This window comes from Periplaneta americana, chromosome 15 (genome assembly GCF_040183065.1).
Source record: "Periplaneta americana isolate PAMFEO1 chromosome 15, P.americana_PAMFEO1_priV1, whole genome shotgun sequence".
Classification (NCBI taxonomy): Eukaryota; Metazoa; Arthropoda; class Insecta; order Blattodea; family Blattidae; genus Periplaneta; species Periplaneta americana.
The window spans coordinates 137,827,919-137,853,299 of record NC_091131.1 but is presented as its reverse complement, the minus strand read 5'-3'; the positions used below and the strand labels follow the sequence as shown (position 1 = coordinate 137,853,299).

At 34.7% G+C, this 25,381-nt stretch overlaps 1 protein-coding gene across 2 annotated transcripts in view; it reads right to left on the bottom strand.

The window, feature by feature from the left end:
- Nucleotides 1–718: 718 nt before the first annotated feature.
- Nucleotides 719–25,381, bottom strand: part of wol (Dolichyl-phosphate beta-glucosyltransferase wollknaeuel) — a 36,388-nt gene continuing 11,725 nt past the window's right edge. For both annotated transcript variants that reach the window (XM_069848251.1, XM_069848252.1), the window contains exons 2-7: nt 15,283–15,457; nt 14,481–14,680; nt 12,390–12,498; nt 9,825–10,068; nt 8,635–8,720; nt 719–8,433 (exon numbers count right to left, since the gene is read on the bottom strand). In XM_069848251.1, coding sequence (XP_069704352.1) covers nt 8,324–8,433; nt 8,635–8,720; nt 9,825–10,068; nt 12,390–12,498; nt 14,481–14,680; nt 15,283–15,457 — 924 coding nt within the window. In that variant the 3' untranslated portion in view covers nt 719–8,323. The remainder of the gene's footprint in view (nt 8,434–8,634; nt 8,721–9,824; nt 10,069–12,389; nt 12,499–14,480; nt 14,681–15,282; nt 15,458–25,381) is intronic.

Sequence of the window (25,381 nt, the reverse complement as noted above, 5' to 3'; positions counted from 1 at the left end):
GTTGGTTCTCCTAGTTCAAATTTCAGTATCAGTGAAATTTGTGGTGGATAGGTTTTATCAGAATACTTCTGTTTCCCCTACCATCATTCCACTATTTCACCATAATTTACAATCATTCTTATGATCAGTATAATGGCAATTAGAAGCTACTGCACTGTATCATATTTTCTAAGAGATCCTTCAGCAAACATTCTGTAGAACCAGATTGGCCATAGGTTTATGTCACATATCATGTAAACAAGCAAGGAGGATCTAAATAATGACACTATAAGATATGGCATGAAAATTTTACCATTAATAACAAAAAAATATGTTCCTTTTTGTACTTCACAGACGTAAATAAAAAAATGTTCGCACATAAATATATGATAAATACATTTATTTTCTTCATAAATGATTTTATCGATATTTCATAAATAAAACTCAAATACAGCACGATACAAGTAAATCATTCAAGAGAGTTCTTAACATATCGAAACTGAATCAACTCTTGATTATGAATACTACCTAATCTGCAGTTTAATCAATCAGAGGCCAAGCTATCATTTATACTGTTATTTTACATAAGTCCAAAATTTATGCTAAGAATAAGAACTAATGCTACACTAATATTGTGGCAGGTGTTCTAACAGTTTAATTTTCTTATTATGTCAAAGGACAAAAAAAAGTACATGAAATCAAATAATGAACTGTGAAATGAACTAATGTACATAATAGATGAACTGGATACACTTTTTATTTTCAGTCTTGACAAAGAAATTAAAACAAATTCCTTATAATAAGAAACAGAACATACAGCAAGTCCAGAACAACTTATTACAAATTCTGACACAGAATTAGCTTTCCTCCCCCCTATACATTATACAAGTTTATTCACACTTTTAATTTGCGATGAAAATTAAAATTTATACATATAAACCAGTTATAAATCTTAAATGACAAATCACTGTTTTCGAGAAAAATAAATTGTTCACCTTCATATAAAATGGCAATGAAACTGTATTGTTTTTGTTCATTTAATGCATGGTGACTCATGTACTGTTTGCTATGTCAAATTACTGAATTTGGAGACGAAAATAGTAACAGTATGGTAAAATAAATTTAAAATGAAATTATTAATGTACAGGCAAAATAAAATATAATAACACTAATTAAAATTACTGGTACAGTAGAACTTTGATTATCCTCCTCCTAATTTAAATGATCATTAGATTATCCGAACAGTATTCCTTTTCTCTCCTAATTAATCACGAAAACACAGCTACAATTCAATTTGTGAGACTAGAAATGTGAGTGATAATGATGATAGTGCCTGAATCGCATATTCCACTACAAACTGCACTTATATCAGCAGAGATACTTATGAAGTTTCTGGAGCAAGAAGATGGCACTTCATTCCTGAACTCACTTGGGAGAATCAGAATGGACATCAGAAAAAAAAAATACTGGTACTGTAGTACAGTTCGGAGAAAAGTGACAGGCTTCTCTAAAATATAAAATTAAGCAAGAACAAGCAGAAAGGATTATCCATCTTTTTAAAAAAAAAAATCGTTCCCCTCTTCCCCTTTATTACAACAGATAATCAAAGTTCTATTGTATTCTAAATCAAAATCACTAAAATTTTGTCTTTTAAAAAACTATATCAATAATTCCACTCTCCTGCATCAAAGAAATTTCACAAATTTCACCATTCATATATATTTGCAACATCTTCTATAAAATATAAAAATTACATATATGAAAAACTTCATTAGTCCCTTGTATTTAAGAGGATTCTTGTCTCGGAACTCGATATAAACAAGTACTTGCTATTATGAGTGAGGTTACATGTATCTTTATCAAAAATATTCAATATTCCAAAACTACCCACATATAAACCACTTTCTCCCCATCTACCATTTCTAAGTCAATATCAAAAGACTTACCTACAATCAGAAGTTCTTTAAAATTGCATTTGAATGTAATGACTTCGGAGATATGGTTCATATGCAAGTTTCACTAATCAACTTTTATCAATTCCTAATCATTTATTAAACAATAAATCATACATTATTATACACACCCGAAAGTATTCTAAATTAGTCAGCCAAACAAAAGAAATTGTAATAATTCCAGAATGAAATTTTTATTTAGATACACAAGTTAATAATCCAAAACAAAAGAAATTATTATTCTATTCAAGAGTAACTTCAACCATAATCATACTTATTGAACTAGTCTCATGTTATCTTGCTCCAATTTCTATACAGTATTATTTTTAAATACACTTTAAAAACAAACTCAGAAAAATAACACCCTAAAGATTAATTATCAAGATAATGAGGCAATGGAAGTCACTGAGCATTTGAGACTTACAATTTCAGAGTTATGGAATTAGTTTCTTATTTGAGTGATTTATTAGGACAGTCCTATATGTAAAGATCAGTCTATACCCTTAACTCAGTATTTAAAAGTTCCAGCACTAAGTCCTGGAACATTATTTAAATGCACTAGTAGAATGAAATTTACATGACGTTACTCTTTCATTTCTATTCTCGAAATGGTTAACATAATACAACCATGTAGCAGTAAAAAAACAGACTCTTTGCAATACACTCGAAAAAGCCACATGAAAATATCTCCAATAGATGACGAAATGTGGCCAGTTTTGTGCAATCATGCAAGATGCTTACACATGTACACAAAATTGCTACAGAACTACTCTAGAGAGCTGTGTACATATGACCAGCAAACCTACCTGTGGAGCTAATTATGTCAAAAGTAATTAAAATTTAATAAAGCCCATAATTTCCAGAGATGCAAAATTTTAGCAGTTTTAACAATATATTGTTATGACATCTTCATATTAAACACATTAAATCGATTTGCGTAATATATACCTGAAATACCTGTATTTCTCTTGCTCGATAGCTTTTACACAAATTCAGAAGCTGGCTTGGCAAGGTTCAAGAGAAATTGCACTTCGGAAGCACTCTTAAGCATGTATTCATATGTGTGTGCGATCATAGGTTTTCATAGGCAAAAATACATCAGAGTCGCCAGTAAACTTATTAAAGATGAGAAAGAAACAAAGAATGATGGTGTAAATTATAAATAAATTTATTTAAACAATTAAACTGTTTTTTCATGTTTTTCCTGGAGGTTTTCTGAGCCACTGAATGCGTAGGACGTACCACCACCGTCCTCAGAGTATTATTATTTTTGGTAAGATATTTCTCTTTATGTGTACTGTATTTTATTTTCCAATTCTAAGTTTATACACATACTTTATATTAAAGATTCAGTTTTGTCAGAACTTTCAAATGTCTTTTCCTCAGAAGTAACATTTTTTACTTAATGTGTTCTTCTTATAAACTGACGATTACATAAATTTAACATTAGGAATTGATGGTGCTTGTTATTCCTCTCACTTCAATGAAATTCTCATTCTCACTCACTCACTCATACTCATTCTACCACGGTTCTGTCATACCAGTATATAAGGTATCACAATATAGTAACCATCATAATGACTGATTATATATAAAAACAAGATGAATCTGTGCAAAAATGTCTCCTACATTATAAATACTTTTCCTTTGAGAAGTTATATTCTATATAGAAGTGACATAAAATATGTAATAAATTTGTAACCGACACAAAAACATTAAAATATCGCTGTTACTGTTCTATAAACTAGAAACTATCTTCCTGTAAAACTGATGCAAACTATTTTCATAAATAAATTTCAATGAAACACGCAATGCTATTACACATCTATAATTTTATTGCAGTCAGTTCACTGCTATTGATTTTATTTCTACACATTTTGATCTGTATCGGTAATACATACGAGTAAATTTGCTTGAAGCTCCTGTATCTTGATTTCAAGTCTCAAATTCAAAATCAATGATAATAACAGTCATTGTTATGGCAAATCATTTCATAGATTTTTCCTACAAAATATGTATATTAGTTATTAGGAAGAAGAAGAAATGAAGGAGCAAGGCAAAGAAAGAGAAGACAATTGAAAGAACAGAGAAGAAAAATAACTATCGTGAAGATGGCACATACTTTCTCATTATATGTTTATACATCTCGTAACAATTCAGTCTTTATAGTGTTACCAGTGATATTCCTGTCTGCACTTCATTTTCTTGAACTATCATTGACAAGACATACAAAAATAATTTATTGTGCATTCAAACAAGAACTCAAATTTCATTTTCTGCATTGCCTATAATTACAGTCCAATAAGTAAGATATTCGACTGTAATTATAAATTACATAAATTAAGCAGATGTAATTAATTCTGCATAAATTCACGTGATTAATCCTTTGTACATTGCAGTTGTTTGTAATTTTACTTTATTGTACCGGTATTTAAAAGTAATTGAAGAATTAAATAGTATTATTAATTTTTTATTTATAATGATATTATAGCGATATTAATTGCTTGTTATGCATCTCACAGTACTATGAAATATATATATCTCACAGGCATCTGTAAAAAGCAGGCAATTTTTTATTAAATATTGCAACTCCATTCCTTTCAAAAAATTATCTTCTGGCATTTAAATTATTTGTGTTTGTGACAAAGAAGGAATTCTGAAGGAATTTTGCGAATTGTACAGAAAGTGAAGTCTTTTTTTTTTTTATTTTACATAAGACAGCTCACTCTCTTTTTCTCTTTTTCTATCATGGTCAGCGATATGTTAAATTTACAAGGCACTTAATAATTTTTTTTTTTTTGCACTGAACTTCAGTATGACGAAATTTACGAGTTGACAAGTTGTGCGAGCTGTAAGCAAACAGAATTTTGTGTAATTTATTAAAATAAAGATTAATAAATAAAGTTTTGGATAAGAATAATAACATTTCATGCACACCATTTCCAGTTGAAATGGGTTTGGATATTGAATCTCAACAAAATTCAACCAATTTACTAAAAATCACTATATACAAAGATCATGCCAAAACTATTTCTGTATCAAGGACGTTGAAAATGTGGATTTCCATGAAAATTTCGAAAACTAGTTATGGAACTTCACAATATACTTTCTCTTTATAATTCATATAATGAGAAAGTATAAAAAAGAAATAAAAAGAATGGAAGAAAATTTAAAAAATAGTAAAAAATAGAAAGAATTATGCAGAAAAAGTACAGATAGCAATAATGGGGGAGGAGAAAAAAAAAAAAAGAAAAGTGAGTTAATTCTGTTATATCACAGCATTAAATATCACGATATAATTTTAAATAACAATGCTGGCTTAATTATCATTATAATGTAAAAGTCGATGTTTTCCACAGATGATTAACAATATGCATGAGAAACCTTAACTCCAATAGATTTCTTCATTCTGTCTAGGAAATATGAAATAACAGAAGATGGGCCTATTTTATTCACAGCCACGTCTTATCTAAATGGTCTACGAACAGAAAAAAAAGTGGGTGATTCTGAATTATTATGTTCAAAAATTAACTCAAATTTAAAATTACTATTTTCAGCAACTGTTTTCAGATTGTGTGCTGATAGTTTCGTTACATATCATGATTTTTATTGGTCATGAAAGATACATTTTATTTGTGTAGCAAGCCTGGCATAGGGTGAGTATAGTAGTCGAAAAATAATCTTTCTCTTACAACAGTTCCACGTTAGAAGCTCAGAACAGTACAGAAGCAATTCCTGGTAAAAATTTGGGAATTACAAGTATTTAGATATATTGAGGAAGTGTTTCACTGCAGATAAGTATCCTATATATTTAATACCTCATTTCTAAAAGGAAATAACAAAGCAAAATCTCCTATGTCTTATGAAGTTTATTTTCGTTAACAAAACTATGACTGACAATCAATAAAGTGATTAATGCAAACATGAAAATTTGCTGTAATTCCCTGAAATTAAGAATAATGAGCAAAAATGACTGAGTACAACAAAATGTGAAGGAAAATACTAATTATTCTGAAGGGTACCGTTTATTGTCTCTTGATAATATTCCTCTGGGAATTACATTATTTTACAGGTTCTTACAATGCCAGTTGCATTTCTTTTATATCATGATATTTATATACCGTATTTACTAGCATAATTTTCGCACCCCACTTTTACTTTAAAGTATCTATTTTGAATTTTTTTTTTTTCATTTTCACATTTTTTAATAGTAAAAAATAAGAGACGGTCTAAAATTGGTCAGTTATAAAGGTAAAGAGTGATGACCTCGCCATGGCATGCCTCAACATCTCCCAACCCTGTGGATCTGACCTTGAATTTTTGTTAACAAAGTTGTTTCGTGAGAGTGACGAATATAAGTGAGCAATGGAAGATTAAGAAATGGTATGGTAGTTACATGGCCACCTTTAAAGTTTGTGTAATTCTATATGAGGAAGAAAACAGGAAACGGGCTGCGGAGAGAGAATTTGATGTTTTGGAAGCACATGAGTGCTATTGGCAAAAACAAAAGAAGTCATTATTAACTGTGAAAAGTTCTGTCTGTGCATGAAGATATCCCCCATGCTGTAAGGCAACAGGGACAGACAAAGAAGAACAATGGAAAATAACTATTCGACTATGTTCAGGAATTACAAAACAATGATAATGCTGTGAACCACAAAATGTAGCAACACTGTGCACAAGAAATTGCACATGCCATGTACATTCTTCACAGTGAATTCAAAATGCCACTTCATGCAGAAAAAATACCTATCTTTGAGAAGGACCACACCATGCCAGAAATTACCAATGGACTATGCGAACAAAGTGGTGGCCTTCCAACGGCATATGACTCAAATGTGCCACAGAAATGAATGTATATATTGCCACAAATAGTTAATGCTCCTTAGACCTTTTCGTAGTCTACTCTGATAAGTCCAGCAATATAATTGAAGAAAAGATTTCGAGTTTATATAATCTGTTTGTAGCAGTAGCAGTAGCAGTAGTAGTATCTATTGCCCAAGCACTTGGAAGTTCTCCATTTGCCTTCTAGCTTCCCAGTATAATTTAGAGTCTGAATCCAAAAGATTTTATGTCAAAGCTGGACATTTTCGTAGATGTTCTTGATTCATCATAGTCTTCTAGGTTACACAGGATGCATTTCAGTGAACCAAAAATTCCAATTCTAAACAGGTGCGCTGCCAAACAGTCATGGCCAGTTAGCATTCGAAATTTTGCTACTGCATCACGTCGAGGAGAATCAGGTAGGCTATGTTCTTTTACATTGAGCCATACTGACCAAGATTTATTATTACTGTTTTCTTGAAATTTCTTCAGAATTTTGATTTGAAATTGTGTTTGTATGAACAATTTGGCACTGTGGTAAGATATCTTTTTCAAGGGTACTTGTAATATTTTAGTTCCTTTCTTTGCCAAACAATCTGCAATCTCATTGCCCATAATACCACAATGGGCAGGATCTATTTAAGATATAGATTTTTATTTTGTTTTGCCAGTATGTGTATGGATGATTGAATTTCTGCTATTTTGGAATTTGTAGAAATATTGACTGAAGCTATGGCTTGGATTGCAGAAATTGAGTCGCTAAATATAACAGCATTTTTGAACATATTAATCTGATAAATAAGTTGTGTTAATGCTCTGTTGATTGCTGAAATTTCTCCATCAAAGTGAATAGAAGGACTCTCTACAGACAAACACAAACTAAATAATTTGGAATATATTCCAGCCCCAGCTGGTTCAACATTTTGATATTTGGAGCTGTCTGTATAAATATGTAACCAATCTGTTTAAAGTAAAAACCATGTAAGTACACAAAATTACTGTAAAACCTAATGATATATTAATAGTTCCAAGGAGCTGAATTTTGCGAATTTGCCTATGATGCTTCGGATTTTTGGCCATTTTGAAGTGTGTAACGTTTATTACAATGAAGTGCATTACTTTAATATACAGCATACTGTGTATTTTTGGCATAATTTACACATCCCTATTTTCAAGTCGACTTCCTCTCCTCCACAAAAAAAGTGCGAAAAATACGCAAGTAAATACGGTATTACAAAACGTAATTATAAACAATGTTATAATGGTACATAAATTTATTAAACAAAAGTCATGAAATAAGGCTTTGGTTCCAATTTATATCTTAGAAAATACTATATAAAAATGCATGATTCTGTGTCTATTTTATTTTAAAATAAAAATAAATAATAAACAAATAAAATGCGAAGAAGGTAGCAGAATGCTCGTCCAATTCATCACTACCTTCGACTTCACTGTGTAGATGCTACAACCCTGCATGTATACACATGATAAATGCGCGCATGCGCACGCGCACACGCACACAGAGCTCTTATAGAGGAATGTACACATGGACATAGGCCTATTTTACTTTATTCAATCTTCTTTGCAAGCTTCCAAGCACCAATACGGTATCGTAGCCAAATGAAGAACAAATCTCTTCCCATTTGTATCCAACTCCAAAATGGTACAAGTTTCGAACCTGTAGGAAAAGAATAAGATAAATAGTTTTCATTTCAGCAATCCTATGGGCTTTCAGACCATAAGACGAAGTCTAATTTTAAGAAGTATTTTCAGGAAAAAATATGCATTGTTTGGTTAAAAAAAAAAAGATGATATATTGAGTCTGTTTTAAATTAAACAAGAAAGATCTCGTGAGAGTAAGGAGAGCTGATCCCATTACCTTCAATTTCAGTCCAATTAACTGCTACTTCTGAAATTGGTATTTTTAGTTTCTGAGCTATGTAGAGTAATTCCACATCAAAGGCCCTGCAAAACAGAAAATGAAAATAATTAAAATTATACATAACTATAAAGTACATCCAAACTATAAAGTACATCCAAATTAAACGAAGACTGGTGCTGTAACACAGTCCAATAAAAGTCCGAGTCTATATTTCATTTGAAGATTACTTATATGTTCAAAGACAAGTGTTCTTTCCTCTACTAAAATGTAATGAAGTTTATAATTTATCGAAGTAAAGCAAAGCATTACAAACTAAAGTTTCAGTACGACTGTTTCTCATCTCCCAATGCTCTATTACCATTATATCATCTACAAATAGCCTCTGCAGTTGAAAAATAAATAAATCAATCAATCAATCAATCTTAATGTATCCAGCTGTTTGCTGACAACATAAGTCCACTATAGTCCACTATTTTGTTTTTCATGAGAAATGAGGGGTATTTCTGCAGTTGAAAAAGAACATTGAAAACAATAATTTCCGTTTATTATTCCTTGTAGTAAATGCATGAAACTTTTGTGTCTGTAAGTTGTGTCAGGTGAGAAAGCAATTAAGGAACTAACACTCTATCAGAAGACGTAACTGGAAATATTCCTGTTGGATGAAAACCATTTTGTGGAATTTCAAGTAGCTTGGTATGCTACCCACTGAACAAGGAAATGGCAAAAGAGCATGCTTGTTTCTGCACATCCTATGTGCATCTGAGACATAAAAAATGAGCGATGCAATGGGCATCACTAAGTAGGTGTTGGATTTTATAAAATCAACTTAGGACTATGATGGGCTTAGTGTTTTCTAAAACACACATACGAAAGGACTACAATTAATAAGCTAACAAAAGTGAACCATGTGTTCTATGAACACAATTATTCATTAAGCTTCATAGAATAATATCTTGCATCATAAATCTGGAGCAGAAAATATCACCAAAAGGGAATAAGAGTAAACTTTTCAAAACTGTTTAATATTTCAAGTTCGTTTAATTAATACTGCCCCTCTGATGTTAAAGTAGTAGGCTAGGCAAAATGGGCCCCTTCAGATATAAGTGCTCAGCACTCTAGCTGATTGCTTCTTAATTTTGGTGAATATTTTGACAGGTATTATGAAGCACATAACCAATAATAATTACCATCTCTCAACGTGCAAATTACTGAATGAGAGTCGGGCAGCCTCTCTAGTAAACAGCTTGAAGCCACACTGTGTGTCCCGGATCCCACGTACAGTGAACAACCAGACTAGGAAGTGAAAGCCATACATAAGAAAAGTGCGGAAGAGTGACCGGGATGAGATGGCTTGCTCTTCCAGATGTGCACGTGAACCACAAACAATTCCAAGACTTGCAGCCACTGCACCTGGTGCTGTCAGGTAATCAGCTGAAATAAAGAAAATCTTTACAAAATCATTCACTTCAGGCACACTGGTAACTGAATAGTTCATATGTCTATTCAGCTACAGTGCAGAAACTCGCAAAACAGCTTGAGACCACATTATCCTAGTCTGACTCAACTGAAGTATCACCATTATTGATATCAGTTTGGGGTTTTTCATCTTTGTAAGTTTTCCTCTTTACACGAGTTGTAAACCCATTCACTGGATCCTTCTTACTTTCATTGAACTTGAAAAGGATGACTGCCCAGTAGCCAAAAAAAGACATAGGTTTCATTTCTTCTAAATAACTTTCACTGAGTTTTGAGAAACACTAGTGTAAGCACTTATTAATTAAACACTAAATTTCAAATGATGGTCTTCCTTTTGACTATGGAATTGGGCCACTTAGCACATAAAATGAAGTTCTTTGCTCTTCAGCATGTGTTTAGAAACACCACCATATTATAAACTATATTTGCTTGCACATGATCAAGCGGTATTGTTACAGCCAGAGTGATCCAATTCACTAACTCTATATATTAAAATATAGAACTGTCTCTGGAAAGGATGTTTTCCAATGTGCCATACTACCGGTATGCTTTTAAATTGCAAGAAGTTAAGTCAGAATAAAGATCATAGACAATAATACTGATGATACATAGATTGGATAAAAAGTTATGGCAACACTGCTGTCATGTGACGATGGTGCGTTCAAGAGCTGCCAGCTGTGGTGACATGAACAAGGACTGTTAGATGAGTTAGTGCAGCCAGCGGCGACAGTACTCTGTCAATCTACTGCAGTGTGTAGAACGTTGACTTTCATAGGGATAGTGCGAGAGCCCTAAGACTACGTTTACAAAACTAGAGCAACGTTCCTAGATCAAAATTAAAGTGACATGAGGTCGTAGTGCACAAGAATGTTTTCAGGGACTGCATGAAGCATGTGCCGATGCAGCATTGCCATATCACACAGCGGCACGATGGGTTAAAGCGGTCCGTTCAGGACAATCTCCATACAGGACAACCCCGCGTGGAGGACAACACAGTTCAACTCCTTGCTTCCCTGTTGGATGCTGATCGCCGATGGACTGCGCGTGAGTTAGGAGCGGAAGTCGGAGTATGTCACAAAACTGTGCTCCACATTCTGCAAGACATTCTGGGTTACTGCAAAATTACAGGGCGATGGATACCCCGAGGTTTAACAATGGCACCGCTATGCAGTTGCACAGGCCTTGTTGGACCGGTACCAAAGCAAAGATGACGACTTTCTTGGACGAATTGTCCCTATGGACGAAACCTGGGGTCGCTCATATGAACCAACCAAACTTGAAACGTCAATCAAATGAATGGAAGCATCCAGGTTCTTTTCATCTGAAGAAAGTGCACCCTATACAAGGTGCTGTGAAGATAATGTTCATTGTGGCGTATGACATTGATGGGGTAATACTGCACTATGCTGTACCTCCAAGGCAGACCGCAAACGCGGACTACTACTGCAGGTTCCTGCAGCACCACCTTCGTCCAGCCCTCAGGAGAAAACGACGACACTTGGTGGTACAGAATCCCATCATTCTTCATGATTATGCAAGGAGTCACACAGCTGCTGCTGTCAAGGACCTCTTGCACCGCTGGCAATGGGAGATTCTGAAACATCCACTGTACTCACCTGGTATGAGTCCATGCGATTACGACCTTTTCACCAAAGTGAGGGACCTGGTACAATACCAGAGATGAACTTATCCATGCTATAGGGCGGTCAATACGGAACATCAACAAAGATGGATGCGTTGATGGTGTACAATGCCTTCCAAACATTTGGCAAAAGGTAATAAATAAGGGGGGCGACTATATTGAAGATATGTAAATGTTGTACCCCTGTGAAAAAAGCCATGTCAGAAATATCGAACTGTTGCCATTACTTTTTATCCAGCCCTAGTAATAGAGAAAATTATGATAGTAATAATGATAAAACCATTAGAATTTAAGGACAATAAATATTACCATAAGTTCTTTCAGGAAGACAGAAAAGCCTAAGCCCTTTACAGAGTTCCGGCAAAAAAGAAAGGATGGATGGATGGATGGATGGATGGATGGATGGATGGATGGACAGGTGGGAACACAGTCGGATACCTGACAGACAGACAGAGAGATAAACAAATGAATGAATAAATGAATGAATGGAGACATTTACTACCACAATTTACCAAACACTTTTTGTTCAGTTCAAATTTATGAAGCTTACACCACAAACCAAGCATTATGATACATAGTATTCATGGAGCTATAACAGCATTTCAACAAGTCTACACATGCATGAAACTTCTACCTTTCACTATGTCTTTCAGACTTTCTTCCAATTTTGCTAAATCACAGAACTTCGTGGCACCATCAGCATCTGCAAACAGTATGACTGCACCCCGCGCACTCTGAACACCCTGTAACATAAGACATGGAATTTATTTTATCAATTCATATGTAAAGTGAATTATTTTATTTTACTGTACTAAAAACATGGAAAAATGAATATTTTATACACTGATAAGCAAATCTTAACAGCAAAATATGATGATGCTTTATAGATATTTGCTAATTAATTTCTTTTTTAATTCCTAATTATTTTACTTCCTTACTTACTTATGGCTTCCAAGGAAGCCAGAGGTTCATTGCCACCCTCACATAAGACCGCCATCGGTTCCTATCCGAGCAAGATTAATCCAGTTCCTAATTATTTTACCATGCAAATATCTACTTTAAAAATCACAGCAATGAAAATGTGCAGCAAGAATATTCGTAGAATGAAAAGTGAGATTGACAGTAAAACAACAGAATGAGTATCAACATTCAATTCTTTGGAAAATACAATAAGACCTCATATGTAAAAAAGAAAGAAACGAAAAAGAAAACAATAAAATTAATGGAATAAACAACTGCTCAAGCTAAATAAAACCTCCATGATATTTTTGAAACTACTGTTCACCAAGGACATGCACTATCACCTTTACTTTTTAACTTTACTCTAGAATATGCCATTAGGAAAGTCCAGGAAAACAGTGAGTGTTTAGAATTGAATGGGTTAAATCAGCTGCTTGTTTATGCATATGACGAGAATATTTTAGGAGAAAATCCACGAACTACATATTAGGGAAAACGTGGGAATTTTACTCAAAACAAGTAATGCTAGGAGAAAATCCACAAATTATTAGGGAAACACCAGAATTTTATTTGAAGCAAGTAATAAGGTAGGTTAGGAAGTAAACCCCGAAAAAATAAAGTATATGATTATGTCTCGTGACCAGAACATAGAATAAAAATTGGAAATTTATCTTTTGAAAAGGTGGAAAAATTCAAATACCTTGGAGCAACAGTAACAAATAGAAATGACCTCAAGAGGAAATTACATACAGAATAAACATGGGAAATGCCTGTTATTATTCAGTTGAGAAGCTTTTGTCATCCAGTCTGCTTTAAAAAAAAAAAACAAAGTTAGAATTTATAAAACCTACTACTGGTTTTTCTGTATGGTTACGAAACTTGGACTCTCACTTTGAGAAAGGAACAAAGGTTAAGTGTGTTCGAGAATAAGGTGCTTAGAAAAATATTTGGAGCTAAGAGAGATGAAGGTACAGAAAAATGGAGAAAGTTACACAACACATAACTGGACGCATTGTATTCTTCACCTAACTAATTAGGAACATTAAATACAGATGTTTGAAATCAGCAGGGCATATAGCACGAATGAGTGAATCCAGAATTGCATATAGGGTGGTACTTGGAATATCAGAAGAAAAAAGACCTTTGGGAAGGCCGAGACATAGATAATATTAAAATGGATTTGAGGGAGCTGAAATATGATACTAGGGACTGGATTAATCTAGCTCAGGATAGGAACCTATGACGGGCTTGTGAGAGTGGCAATGAACCTCCAGCTTCTCCAAAAGCCATTTGTAAGTAAGTAATAGTTCACCACGTCAGTGAGTTGTGGATATAACCGACAGAAATACCAACAATATTACGAATTTCACATAGGAGATTTGAAGAATTTATAACAATTTACTAAATTTATCACAAGCAAACTGTGGGTAACAGAAGGAAAGCTACAACTGAATAGAGTGGAAGAAATAAAATCCTATTAGAAGAAACATATCATTAAAATGAATATAAGCTGGCTTTTAGATACTAATTAGTATATTCATCACTTAGTAGTAAATAATAATTACTCTGAATAATCGATTCTTCTTATTATGCTGTATAAAAAGTATTGAGTAAAATTTTAAATCCTAAGAAGTGTGCTAGAGGATCTGCTGCTTACAAAGACAACTAACATAATAGGCTATAAGCCATCATATTCGCAGTCTTAAAACATGGATCGACCAATCAGCTGGAAGGAATTGATAGTAAATATCAGCATACATCTTACAAGTCTAACTGCGCCTCCTTTTCCTCTATTGGTTTCAAGTTCCAGGACCCGAAAAGCGTCAGAGCCATGCTTCTTGGTGTATTCTCTAGCTATATTTGCTGTAGCATCTTTACTACCATCACTGACCACTATAACTTCAAATGTGAGATCAGGTCTCTGTGATTCCAAATACTGCAAACACTCATTCAGCATTGGTATGACTGAAAAGAAACACAAATTTCATTTAGTAGAATCAATAAAAATATGTTACAGATGATGATGATGATAATGATAACTGGAAAAATAAATATTATGAGAAGAAGGAGGTAAAGGTGGTGGTAGTATTGGCAGTGGTGGCGGCAGTGGCAGTGGTGGTGGGAGAGTGACTGTAAATTTTTAGTTTTCTTTAATCTAGTCTAGCTTTGACATTCTTCTATGTTCATATTTGGAGCTTCTCTTGACCTAACTAGACAAACACGGTGAGTTTTCCATGACAATAGATTAGCACAATGCCGGATCTCTAATTAAGACAAATCATGACATCACATGCTCAACAAAGAAACATATATGAGAGTCAAACCTATGACAGTTGAACCTTAGTCATTGTGCACACCACAGTATGCTTGCATTCACATTACCAAACTGAATATATGTGCACTAAAAATTCAAATAGGCCTAGGTTCATGTGTAAAGATTTCTAACAAGAATAAAAATTATGTTACATATTATTTATTGTTTTTTTTTATCTGGAACATTAAAAAATAATACACTGTATAGGCTATTACCACATTAATTCGACTTAATTTTTAATTGAAATACTTACTTCGAGTTTCTTCTTCATATGCTGGTACCACAACAGTTAGATGAAGACTCCATAGTTCACTTAAAGAAGGAAATTCACTTGTTTTGCCATTTGTTGGATCTAAAAATGACTTCTCTTTCTTAGAACGGAAGACAGTAGGATATGGTGTTGTTGTTTTGATTAGAAGCAAGCACAGCTAGCAAACGACAAAAATTATTAATTAGTTTGAATAAATAGCATATACAGTAAAGTTTCAATAATTCGAGTCTCGTTAATCTGATGTTCTGTATAATTCAAGCAAAAAAAAAAAAAAAAAAAAAGAAGAGAGCACTCCAAGCAATTCATTCCTGGCACGCTTTTGAATTCAGTTGTGTTCTAACAACAATGGACACAGTAATAATAATAATGGACAATTTAAAACAGTCATTCTTTCTAACTGCTTCTCCTCGATTTCAGTTTCATTCTAACAATAATGGATAACTTAGTACAGTTTAAAACATTCTTCATTCTTCTTAATCGCTTCTGCTAGGTTTCTTCTGTTTTATTCTAACAACAATGGACAGTTTAGTTTAAAACACTCTTCAGTTTCCTGTTTCTAAGAATTTCAGTCGAGTTCGAATTGTTTGTAAGACAGCTGCTCATTTTCTGTTTTAATGTTTCTGTACAATCCAAGTTTTCGATAATCCACAGAAGGCTCTGTCTCATCTAACTTCAATTATTTACTCTACTGTATAAGTGTTCTAAAACATTACACATAGGCTTGACTACCCGGGTTTTTTTAAAAAAAACCATACATATATACAAAATTTTAAAGTGTTTTATATATATATATATAAAACACTTTTAAATTTTGTAGACTTATCCAAACCATAAGTAGGTTTAACTTTAACAAACCATATTTCACAGTAAGGGAATTCCACTGAGAACTGAATTTGGGGCTTCCTTCAAGGGGATTCCCTCATTCAATTTACTCCAGAGGATTTCCTACCACCTCTGCTGCAGTGCAGGTGCAGAGTCCTGGGGTTCCCTTCCTCTACTTTGCTGGAGTCAGAGTGGGGGTCTATTTATAAGAGGGGAAAGTTTGAATACCCTGAGTTCCTGGCTGGAGTTTTGAAATTTACAATCAAGGATAGTAAGGTATACCCATCTACGTACTTTATTCCATGAAAATGCAGTCTCAAGAATTTTACCAAGTAAATGGTGGAAAATTGTGGGCCGAAATTCTGAAAAGATAGAGGTGACAGAGGCAAACAAACTGTCCAACGGATTTTGCTTGTTTTTCTCTGCATTACGCACATGTCCGGCCAGTTCTGCCTAAATTGAAAGATTTTCTCGACAGTTGGAATCGTCTGGACAAAATTTCGGAACAGACTGGATATGGAAAAAGCCCAGAAACTTGTCAGCATATAGCCTATTGGTATCACTGTGACAAGAATCCGCACGAGTGGGATTGATGACTTGTAATTAGTGGTTAATAACAGTTTCGACATTCAAATTAAGTGTTGCCATTGCCTATGTATGTCAAATAAAAATCTATTACATTTTGTTTCCTTTTTGCAAACTTGTTTGAAATATCTATTATTCCATTAATATGATTTAATTATTACAATGGCTACCACTTTGTAAATTCTGAGAATTTCTGGTGGATTGTTCAACTAAATATTAAACAAATAATAATTATTTCAGTCATTTTAATAAATCATCATCATCGCCCTTGCAAGTATTAGGCCTAGTGGCCTGTTACGGTCTCCGTCCATCTTTTCAGGGGATGTCCCAAAGATAGTCTTCCATGTGGTATATAGCAGAGAATTTGTCTTGGGAGTCTGGAACAGTCCATTCTATTGACGTGGTTAAGCCATTTTTGTCTAGTGGTTGAGATGTTCATAAATAGGTGTAATTTTCAATTCTTTTATAATTAGTTCATTCCTTTTGTGGTCAAGCAAGCTGTAGCCGGCAGTCGTCCTTAGAAATCTCATTTCCGCAGTTGTTAGGCATTGAACATCTGGGTTTTGGACAGTCCAGGCCTCACCACCATACTGTACATGAGGACAGGTCTTGCTAGAACTTTATATGCCTTTAACCTGGTACGTTTTTGGGTTTTCGTGGTTGTGAAAACCTGGTTGATGGTTCTTAAGGCTCCATTAAAATGTTGAATATTTTCAGATATATCAGTAACAGGTAAATATTTAAATGAGTTTACCTGTTCTAACATATGGGTTCCAATGCAAATTTTACTCCTAACTGATTTTAATAAATGCTTACAATAATAAATTTAATTTGGTACCGGTATACTATTAGGATAGGATAGGCACCTTACTTAAAAATGATTTGCACAGTATAAGATAATAAAAATGATTGGAACTGTTAATAAAGGATTACTTTATATCACTTGCAGCTTTATTAGAATACTTTTCAACCTAATTTAAAAAAAAAAACCCACGGGAAAATCATGCCAATCTTGGTATCCGACTTTATTACTCCTAAACTATTTTCATTACGAGGTGAGACTTTGTGGTACAATATGTGGTCTTGAACTTATCTACGCAAAACAGGATTTTACCCCTATATTCTACTTCGTCACTAGCAAACAATCCATGTTTATTGTTGTGTGATCTATGTTCATCGCATTCTTGCTTTGTATCATCATGACTGAATGCATGCACTAATCAGAGAATATTCATACATTTTTTTACACAAATTCAGTAACAAACAAAAAAACACACACACATACACTAAGAAGATGAAAAAGGCCTTTGATGATGTTACTATAGGGAAAACATAGATTAAGCAATGGTATCATTACTTCAAAGATAACAAACGTCAGCTGAGTGTGATGAATGTCCCGGCAGTGGTTTTTTTTTTTTTTTTTTTTTTTTTTTTTTTTTTTTTTTTTTTTTTTTTTTTTACTATCAGGGTGTTTCTTCATATGTATACTCCTAATAGTCGATAAACCAAGAATACCACTTGGAAGTTCTCCGTTGCCTATGAGATGCTGTTCATCTCAACAGGCCACAACTGTTGATGAATGGTGAATGGCAGCTCCATTGTCAATGCTTCTGCTCATTCAGCAAAGTTATTTAGAAAGTTTTTTTTTCCAAACACTGAGACCCACAAGCCTGGCATGTCTGCTACTCTAGACAAGGCTTCATGCGACTTCTGACTGTTCCCCAGACTAAAGATGTCACCAAAGAGTTTCGAGATTTGGAAGCATTGAGAGGTAATGAAAACCAATGCGACAAAGATCTTACCAGCAATTTAGAAAAATTACTTTCAAAAACACTTCAGTCAATGAAAGGTCTGCAAGGATTTGTGTGCACAGTGAGGAATGTACTTCATGAATCTGTTGTTTACAGGTGGGCTATCCTGCCTCAGCACTGACGGAGCCAGGTTCCGTCCCTTGACGAATAGGCTACCTGTATTTCCCCCAAGACTTCACCCTGGTCCATTTTTAATCATTGCAGATGACAGATGAAATGAGGGTAAAATATGAAGAATGCTGGTGGAATGAAAGAGGTAATTGGGAGCAGGTATCCAGAGAAAAACCATTTACATTTACAAGTTTGCTTTGCTCATAATAAATTCCATCACGACCAGATCAAACCCAGGCCATCTAGGTGAAAGACCCGCACTAGCACTAAGCCATGCATACAGCTTATTAGTAATTATTACACAATCCTTCCCCCTGAATAGTGTTGCTAGTACATAGTATAATTTAGGAGTCACAGTGCAAAAGTCACATATCCAAAGGGTCAAAATTTCCAGTAGGCCGTATTTTTTATTCTCGTTACATGAGGTTCTCTAGTTTTTTGGCAAGTGGTGCCATCAGTAGGGATAGTCTCAGGAAGTAAATTGGAGCAAAGGAAAGAAGTAAAACCACTGGAAGGGAAAAATATGTTGGACTTGTAACACTTTGGGTCACAGCTATGGATATATGTCATTTTGAGCCGATTAACATCTGACAAACAGTTGATTAGATTTATCAAGTAATTTCCAGTCCCATCCAATTCAATGAACCTTTCCCATATCTCGGTAGATACTATGATAGACTTCAAGAGTCAATATCAGCTCACTTCTCCTAAGTTTCTTCTGAACATGCCCCCTGCCCCCATCTCTTGATCTACAGGAAGGAAGGAGTGACTTCTACCATGGAATACAATCAGCAGATCTTCATCAATAATAGTTCCAATTTCCACTTTCCATATTCTAATATTGTATAGTGAAACACAGAATTACTGATTTGGATGATGTTGCAATGTAGCAAGGCTAACTTCAAGCCAGTGACGTTGCTGACTGAAAATCATGCGCTAAAAGGAAATAAAAAAGAAAGATATTTCAATGTTACTGCAGAAGAGTTTTGGGGAGAACTAACCCAAATATAATCCATTACTGAAGTGGTATATTGACATTCTGAAGGAAACCAGTGATGTTAAAAGTACTGGTGAGTTCCCTTTCAATTCCCACGGAGATTGCACCTGTTATGAGAAGGATGTTGCTACCAGGGTGTAGCTGAATCATGTACATAGTGGTCATACAAATAAAGAATAAAAATTATACTCAGATTTTTTTTTGTAGGCCTATTTTAGCCCACTATTGCACACTGTAAGTCTTTTTAATGTGTGTGCATGGACATTGGAAACATCGTATGGGGTACCAAATTTCGAAATCAGTACAGAATCGAAACCGTAGTCCATCACTTGCATTAAGTGTAAGCGTACAAATAAAACTGAAATGTCAAGCATACAGTTTCTCTTTCTCTAATTCCCTCTTCTTCCGTAAATTATTTTCTTCTTTCTTGTTATACAATGCACAGATGATACTAAAACATCCATTTCTTCCACCACTGCGACTTGTTCTAAGAAAGTACCTTATTAGCAGGGTTGGAGTGGCCATCTTGTCAAACAAAACGCTGTCAATGCGACAGTTTGGTCCATAAAGGACTGCAGACAGGTTACAGTGTGTCTCGCATCGCACTTTTCAACCTTTGTTTAATATGCAAAAAATGATGTTTTGTACAACACCCATTGTTTTCAATTCTTCTTTTGTGCCAGCCATTAACATTCTGATGCATATCTCAAAACTTTTTTTTCCGATAGATATCTGACGTCTTGCTCTGTAACTTCTCAATTAGTCTATATCCTCTGGTTGCTCTACTACCCATACAATTTATTTACAACTCAGTAAGATTCCTAGCCTGACAAATTTTATGCCAATCGCCCTTCTCACTTATGTCGAAGTAATCACTTTGTATGATTATCAGCTGAAGAAAACTTTTCAATTTTAAGTGAGGATGACTCGTTACTTACAACTTACTTACAAATGGCTTTTAAGGAACCCGAAGGTTCATTGCCGCCCTCACATAAGCCCGCCATCGGTCCCTATCCTGTGCAAGATTAAGCCAGTCTCTATCATCATACCCCACCTCCCTCAAATCCATTTTAATATTATCCTCCCATCTACGTCTCGGCCTTCCTAAAGGTCTTTTTCCCTCCGGTCTCCCAACTAACACTCTATATGCATTTCTGGATTCGCCCATACGTGCTACATGCCCTGCCCATCTCAAACGTCTGGATTTCAAGTTCCTAATTATGTCAGGTGAAGAATACAATGCGTGCAGTTCTGTGTTGTGTAACTTTCTCCATTCTCCTGTAACTTCATCCCGCTTAGCCCCAAATATTTTCCTAAGCACCTTATTCTCAAACACCCTTAACCTATGTTCCTCTCTCAGAGTGAGAGTCCAAGTTTCACAGCCATATAGAACAACCGGTAATATAACTGTTTTATAAATTCTAACTTTCAGATTTTTGGACAGCAGACTGGATGACAAGAGCTTCTCAACCGAATAATAACACGCATTTCCCATATTTATTCTGCGTTTAATTTCCTCCCGAGTGTCATTTACATTTGTTACTGTTGCTCCAAGATATTTGAATTTTTCCACCTCTTCGAAGGATAAATCTCCAATATTTATATTTCCATTTCGTACAATATTCCCGTCACGAGACATAATCATATACTTTGTCTTTTCGGGATTTACTTCCAAACCGATCGCTTTACTTGCTTCAAGTAAAATTTCCGTGTTTTCCCTAACCGTTTGTGTATTTTCTCCTAACATATTCACGTCATCTGCATAGACAAGAAGCTGATGTAGCCCGTTCAATTCCAAACCCTGCCTGTTATCCTGAACTTTCCTAATGGCATATTCTAAAGCGAAGTTAAAAAGTAAAGGTGATAGTGCATCTCCCTGCTTTAGCCCGCAGTGAATTGGAAAAGGATCAGATAGAAACTGACCTATACGGACTCTGCTGTATGTTTCACTGAGACACATTTTAATTAATCGAACTAGTTTCTTGGGAATACCAAATTCAATAAGAATATCATATAATACTTCCCTCTTAACCGAGTCATATGCCTTTTTGAAATCTATGAATAACTGATGTACTGTACCCTTATACTCCCATTTTTTCTCCATTATCTGCCGAATACAAAAAATCTGATCAATAGTCGATCTATTACGCCGAAAACCGCACTGATGATCCCCAATAATTTCATCTACGTACGGAGTTAATCTCCTCAAAAGAATATTGGACAAAATTTTGTACGACGTCAACAAAAGTGATATTCCTCGAAAGTTACCACAGTTGGTTTTGTCCCCCTTTTTAAAAATAGGTACAATTATGGACTCCTTCCATTGTTCTGGTACAATTTCCTTTTCCCAAATAGCAAGTACAAGTTTATAAATTTCGCTATATAATGCACTTCCACCCTCTTGTATTAATTCTGCTGGAATTTGATCGATACCTGGAGACTTGTACTTTTTCAGATTTTCTATCGCAATTTCGACTTCTGAAATCGTGGGTTCGGGTATAAATGGCTCAGCAGTTTGTATTTCAATATCGTCCCGATCATTTCTATTTGGCCTATGTACATTTAGTAGTTGCGCAAAATAGTTTTTCCATCTGTTTAGGATTGATGAAGAGTCTGCAAGCAAGTCACCATTCTCATCCTTGATCACGTTTACCCTTGACTGATATCCGTTCTTAAATTCCTTTATACCCTTATATAAATCTCGAATGTTTTTATTCTTACTATTTGTTTCTACCTCATTCAGTTTTTCCTTCAAGTAACCTCTCTTTTTATTCCTAAGTGTACGACTTGCTTCCCGTCTTTCATTGAAATAATTATCTCTATTCTCCTCAACTGGATCCTGTAAGAATTTCAATTTTGCCTGTTTCCTTCTTTCTACTACCATGCAACAATCTTCATCAAACCACGGTTTCTTTTTCTTAGTTTCATAATAACCTATGCTCTGCTCAGCTGCAATTTTGATACTATCTCTGATATTTTCCCACACGCTATTAACATCTAATTCTTTCTCAACTTCGTCGGAACTTTCTAAAGTGGCAAACCTATTCGAAATTTCGACCTGATAATTTTGCTTAGCTTCCTCGTCCTTTAATTTCAAAATATTGAATTTAGTAATATTAACTTGTTGCCCTACTCGCTTGGCTACTGATAATCTTTCTCTTAATTCTCCAATCACCAAATAATGGTCAGAATTACAGTCTGCACCTCTGAAAGTTCGAATATCTACTATACTAGTATGTCTCCGTTTATCTATCAAGATGTGATCTATTTGGTTGTGTGTCAATCCATCTGGAGAAGTCCAAGTATATTTATGTATATCCTTATGGGGGAATGTTGTACTTTTGACAATTAAATTTTTCGATGTGGCAAAGTTGACTAATCTAACTCCATTGTCACTACTAATTGCGTGTAGGCTCTCTTTTCCAATAGTTGGTCTAAAAATATCCTCCCGTCCTACTTTAGCGTTGAAATCCCCCAATAAAATTTTCATATGATATCTAGGAAACTGATCAAAAGTATGTTCCAATTCCTCATAGAAGCTATCCTTTATATAGTCGTCTTTCTCTTCTGTAGGGGCGTGAGCATTTATAACTATGATGTCGCACCATCTACCCTTAAGTACTAAATATGATAACCTGTCACTGATAAATTCGACCTTTTTTACTGCTGATTTTATTCTTTTATGTACAAAGAATCCTGTTCCTAATTGGTGATTATTATTTCCTTCCCCATAATACAACAAGTAATCTCCTATTTGTGATATGCCATTCCCATCTAACCTAACCTCTTGTACTCCCACAAAGTCTATTCTATATCTAGCTAGTTCTTTTGCTACTAATGTTACCCCTCCTGTTCTATAAAGACTAGTTACGTTCCAAGTGCCAAATCTCAAAACCTTATTCCTTTGCTGTGGTCGTGCCAGAGAATCAGTCCTATTCCGAGGCTTACTGTAGGAATTCGTAACAAGCTGCTTTTTACGGTGATGGGTTGTTAGCCCTTCGCCCAACCCCCAAGCTGGAGGACCACCCCTTATCGGCTGTCCACGACTGCTTATTCAATATATTCGCAGCTACCCTCCATATCTGGAGGCCGTCTCCTCTATCCGCAACCTGAGGACGCGCCATGCCGTGGTGATAGGGACCCACCATACATGGGAGGATGACTCGTTACCAAACAATATTAGTAGATCTAACCCAGCTGTAGAATACAGAAGTACAGCTGTCAGGAAGGTAGAATAATTTAATTTAGCAAATTTCCTTATACAGAAAATGTTGAAAATGTAATTAAAATATAGTGTGTACACTAGAGATGAACAATGATCGAGAAAGCAAGATTAACAGCACCCGCAAAGCCGAAAACTCGCACGACAATGTTCTATATGTCGCGTCATTGACGTAAAGACTGCTTGTGAGTGTTCCGAGATTGATCATTCCCGAAGTCCCGAATGTCAAGCAGCCTTGAATCGCCACAGTTGTTTATACCTAACTGAACTTTTATCTACTTTGGCAACAGTTATATATGTATAAACAATCAAGTAGCCTATTTGAAACATCATCTCTACCTTTCAGTGTATAATAATCCATTCCTCAATCTTTATCTAATTACTAGACCCTTATTAAAAGGCTAGCAATTTTTTTTTCATATGTTTGAGATCAAAAGTGTGCAATCTCAAGTAAAACGATATTAATGTTATGTGTTATGTTTTATGTTTCTTAGAAATACAAATTTATTTGAGAATTGTTCTTTTTTTCTATTTATGTAACCATAGCTAATATATAATAGAACCAGAACATTTTGATAACTAAGATACCGTGCTGTTTTGTCTTTTTTGTCTCATTTAAACATTTATAATGTTATTTACTTCAATAATGTATGTTATTCAAAGTTACAAAATCTTTCCACACCATTCAAATGCTATTTCGAGAATGATAAACGAGACTCGAAGCACACAAGAATGGCGAGATGAGACTCGAAAGACAAATACAACGAACACAGCGAGTGAGAGCGGCAGTTAGTTTTGTTCATCTGTAGTGTACACAGAAAACCTCTGTTGATTATAAACAGGTGTATCATCTCTGTCAGTAGGTGTACGTACATGAAACTGGTGACACCAAAAAAAAAAGACAACTCAAAAATGTTAGTGTATACCTCACAAACACTCAATATGTGCCCCATGTGTCACACAGCAGACATCAAGGTGATATTCACACTCATGTCACAAGCGATCGAACATATATACTGGAATGCACTAAGTGGAACTGGAAATATGATGTTGCAGCTCTTGCAGATTCTGAAGCAGTGGTGGAGGTACATAGATATCTTTTGGGTAATTCCATAAAAAGAAGTTACATTCAAGTCGGGGGACTTCAGTGGCCACTTGCAAAAGATGTCTTGGTTTCAGCACGCCCAATCCACCTTTTTGCCAGTTGTTTGTTAACATGGTTATGAGCATTTGCTACAATGTAATAATACAAAAATAAAAAAAGACTGACAAACCCAAATGAATGAAACCCATATTAACAGCCTCTATTCGCTTATGCTGTCTTCTATTGTTTTTGCCTGCAGTTCGACATACTACAACATTTAAATCACGAATTCTAGAGTCTTCCTTTCTTATGACACTAATATAAAGTTTATGTACATTGTTACGAAATTATACCCATTTGTAATCATGGAAGGTTTCTGTGGACATAATGTAAATTATAAATTTGGTTACCGGTATATATTTGCCCTGGATCTCTATTGTGCGAAAATG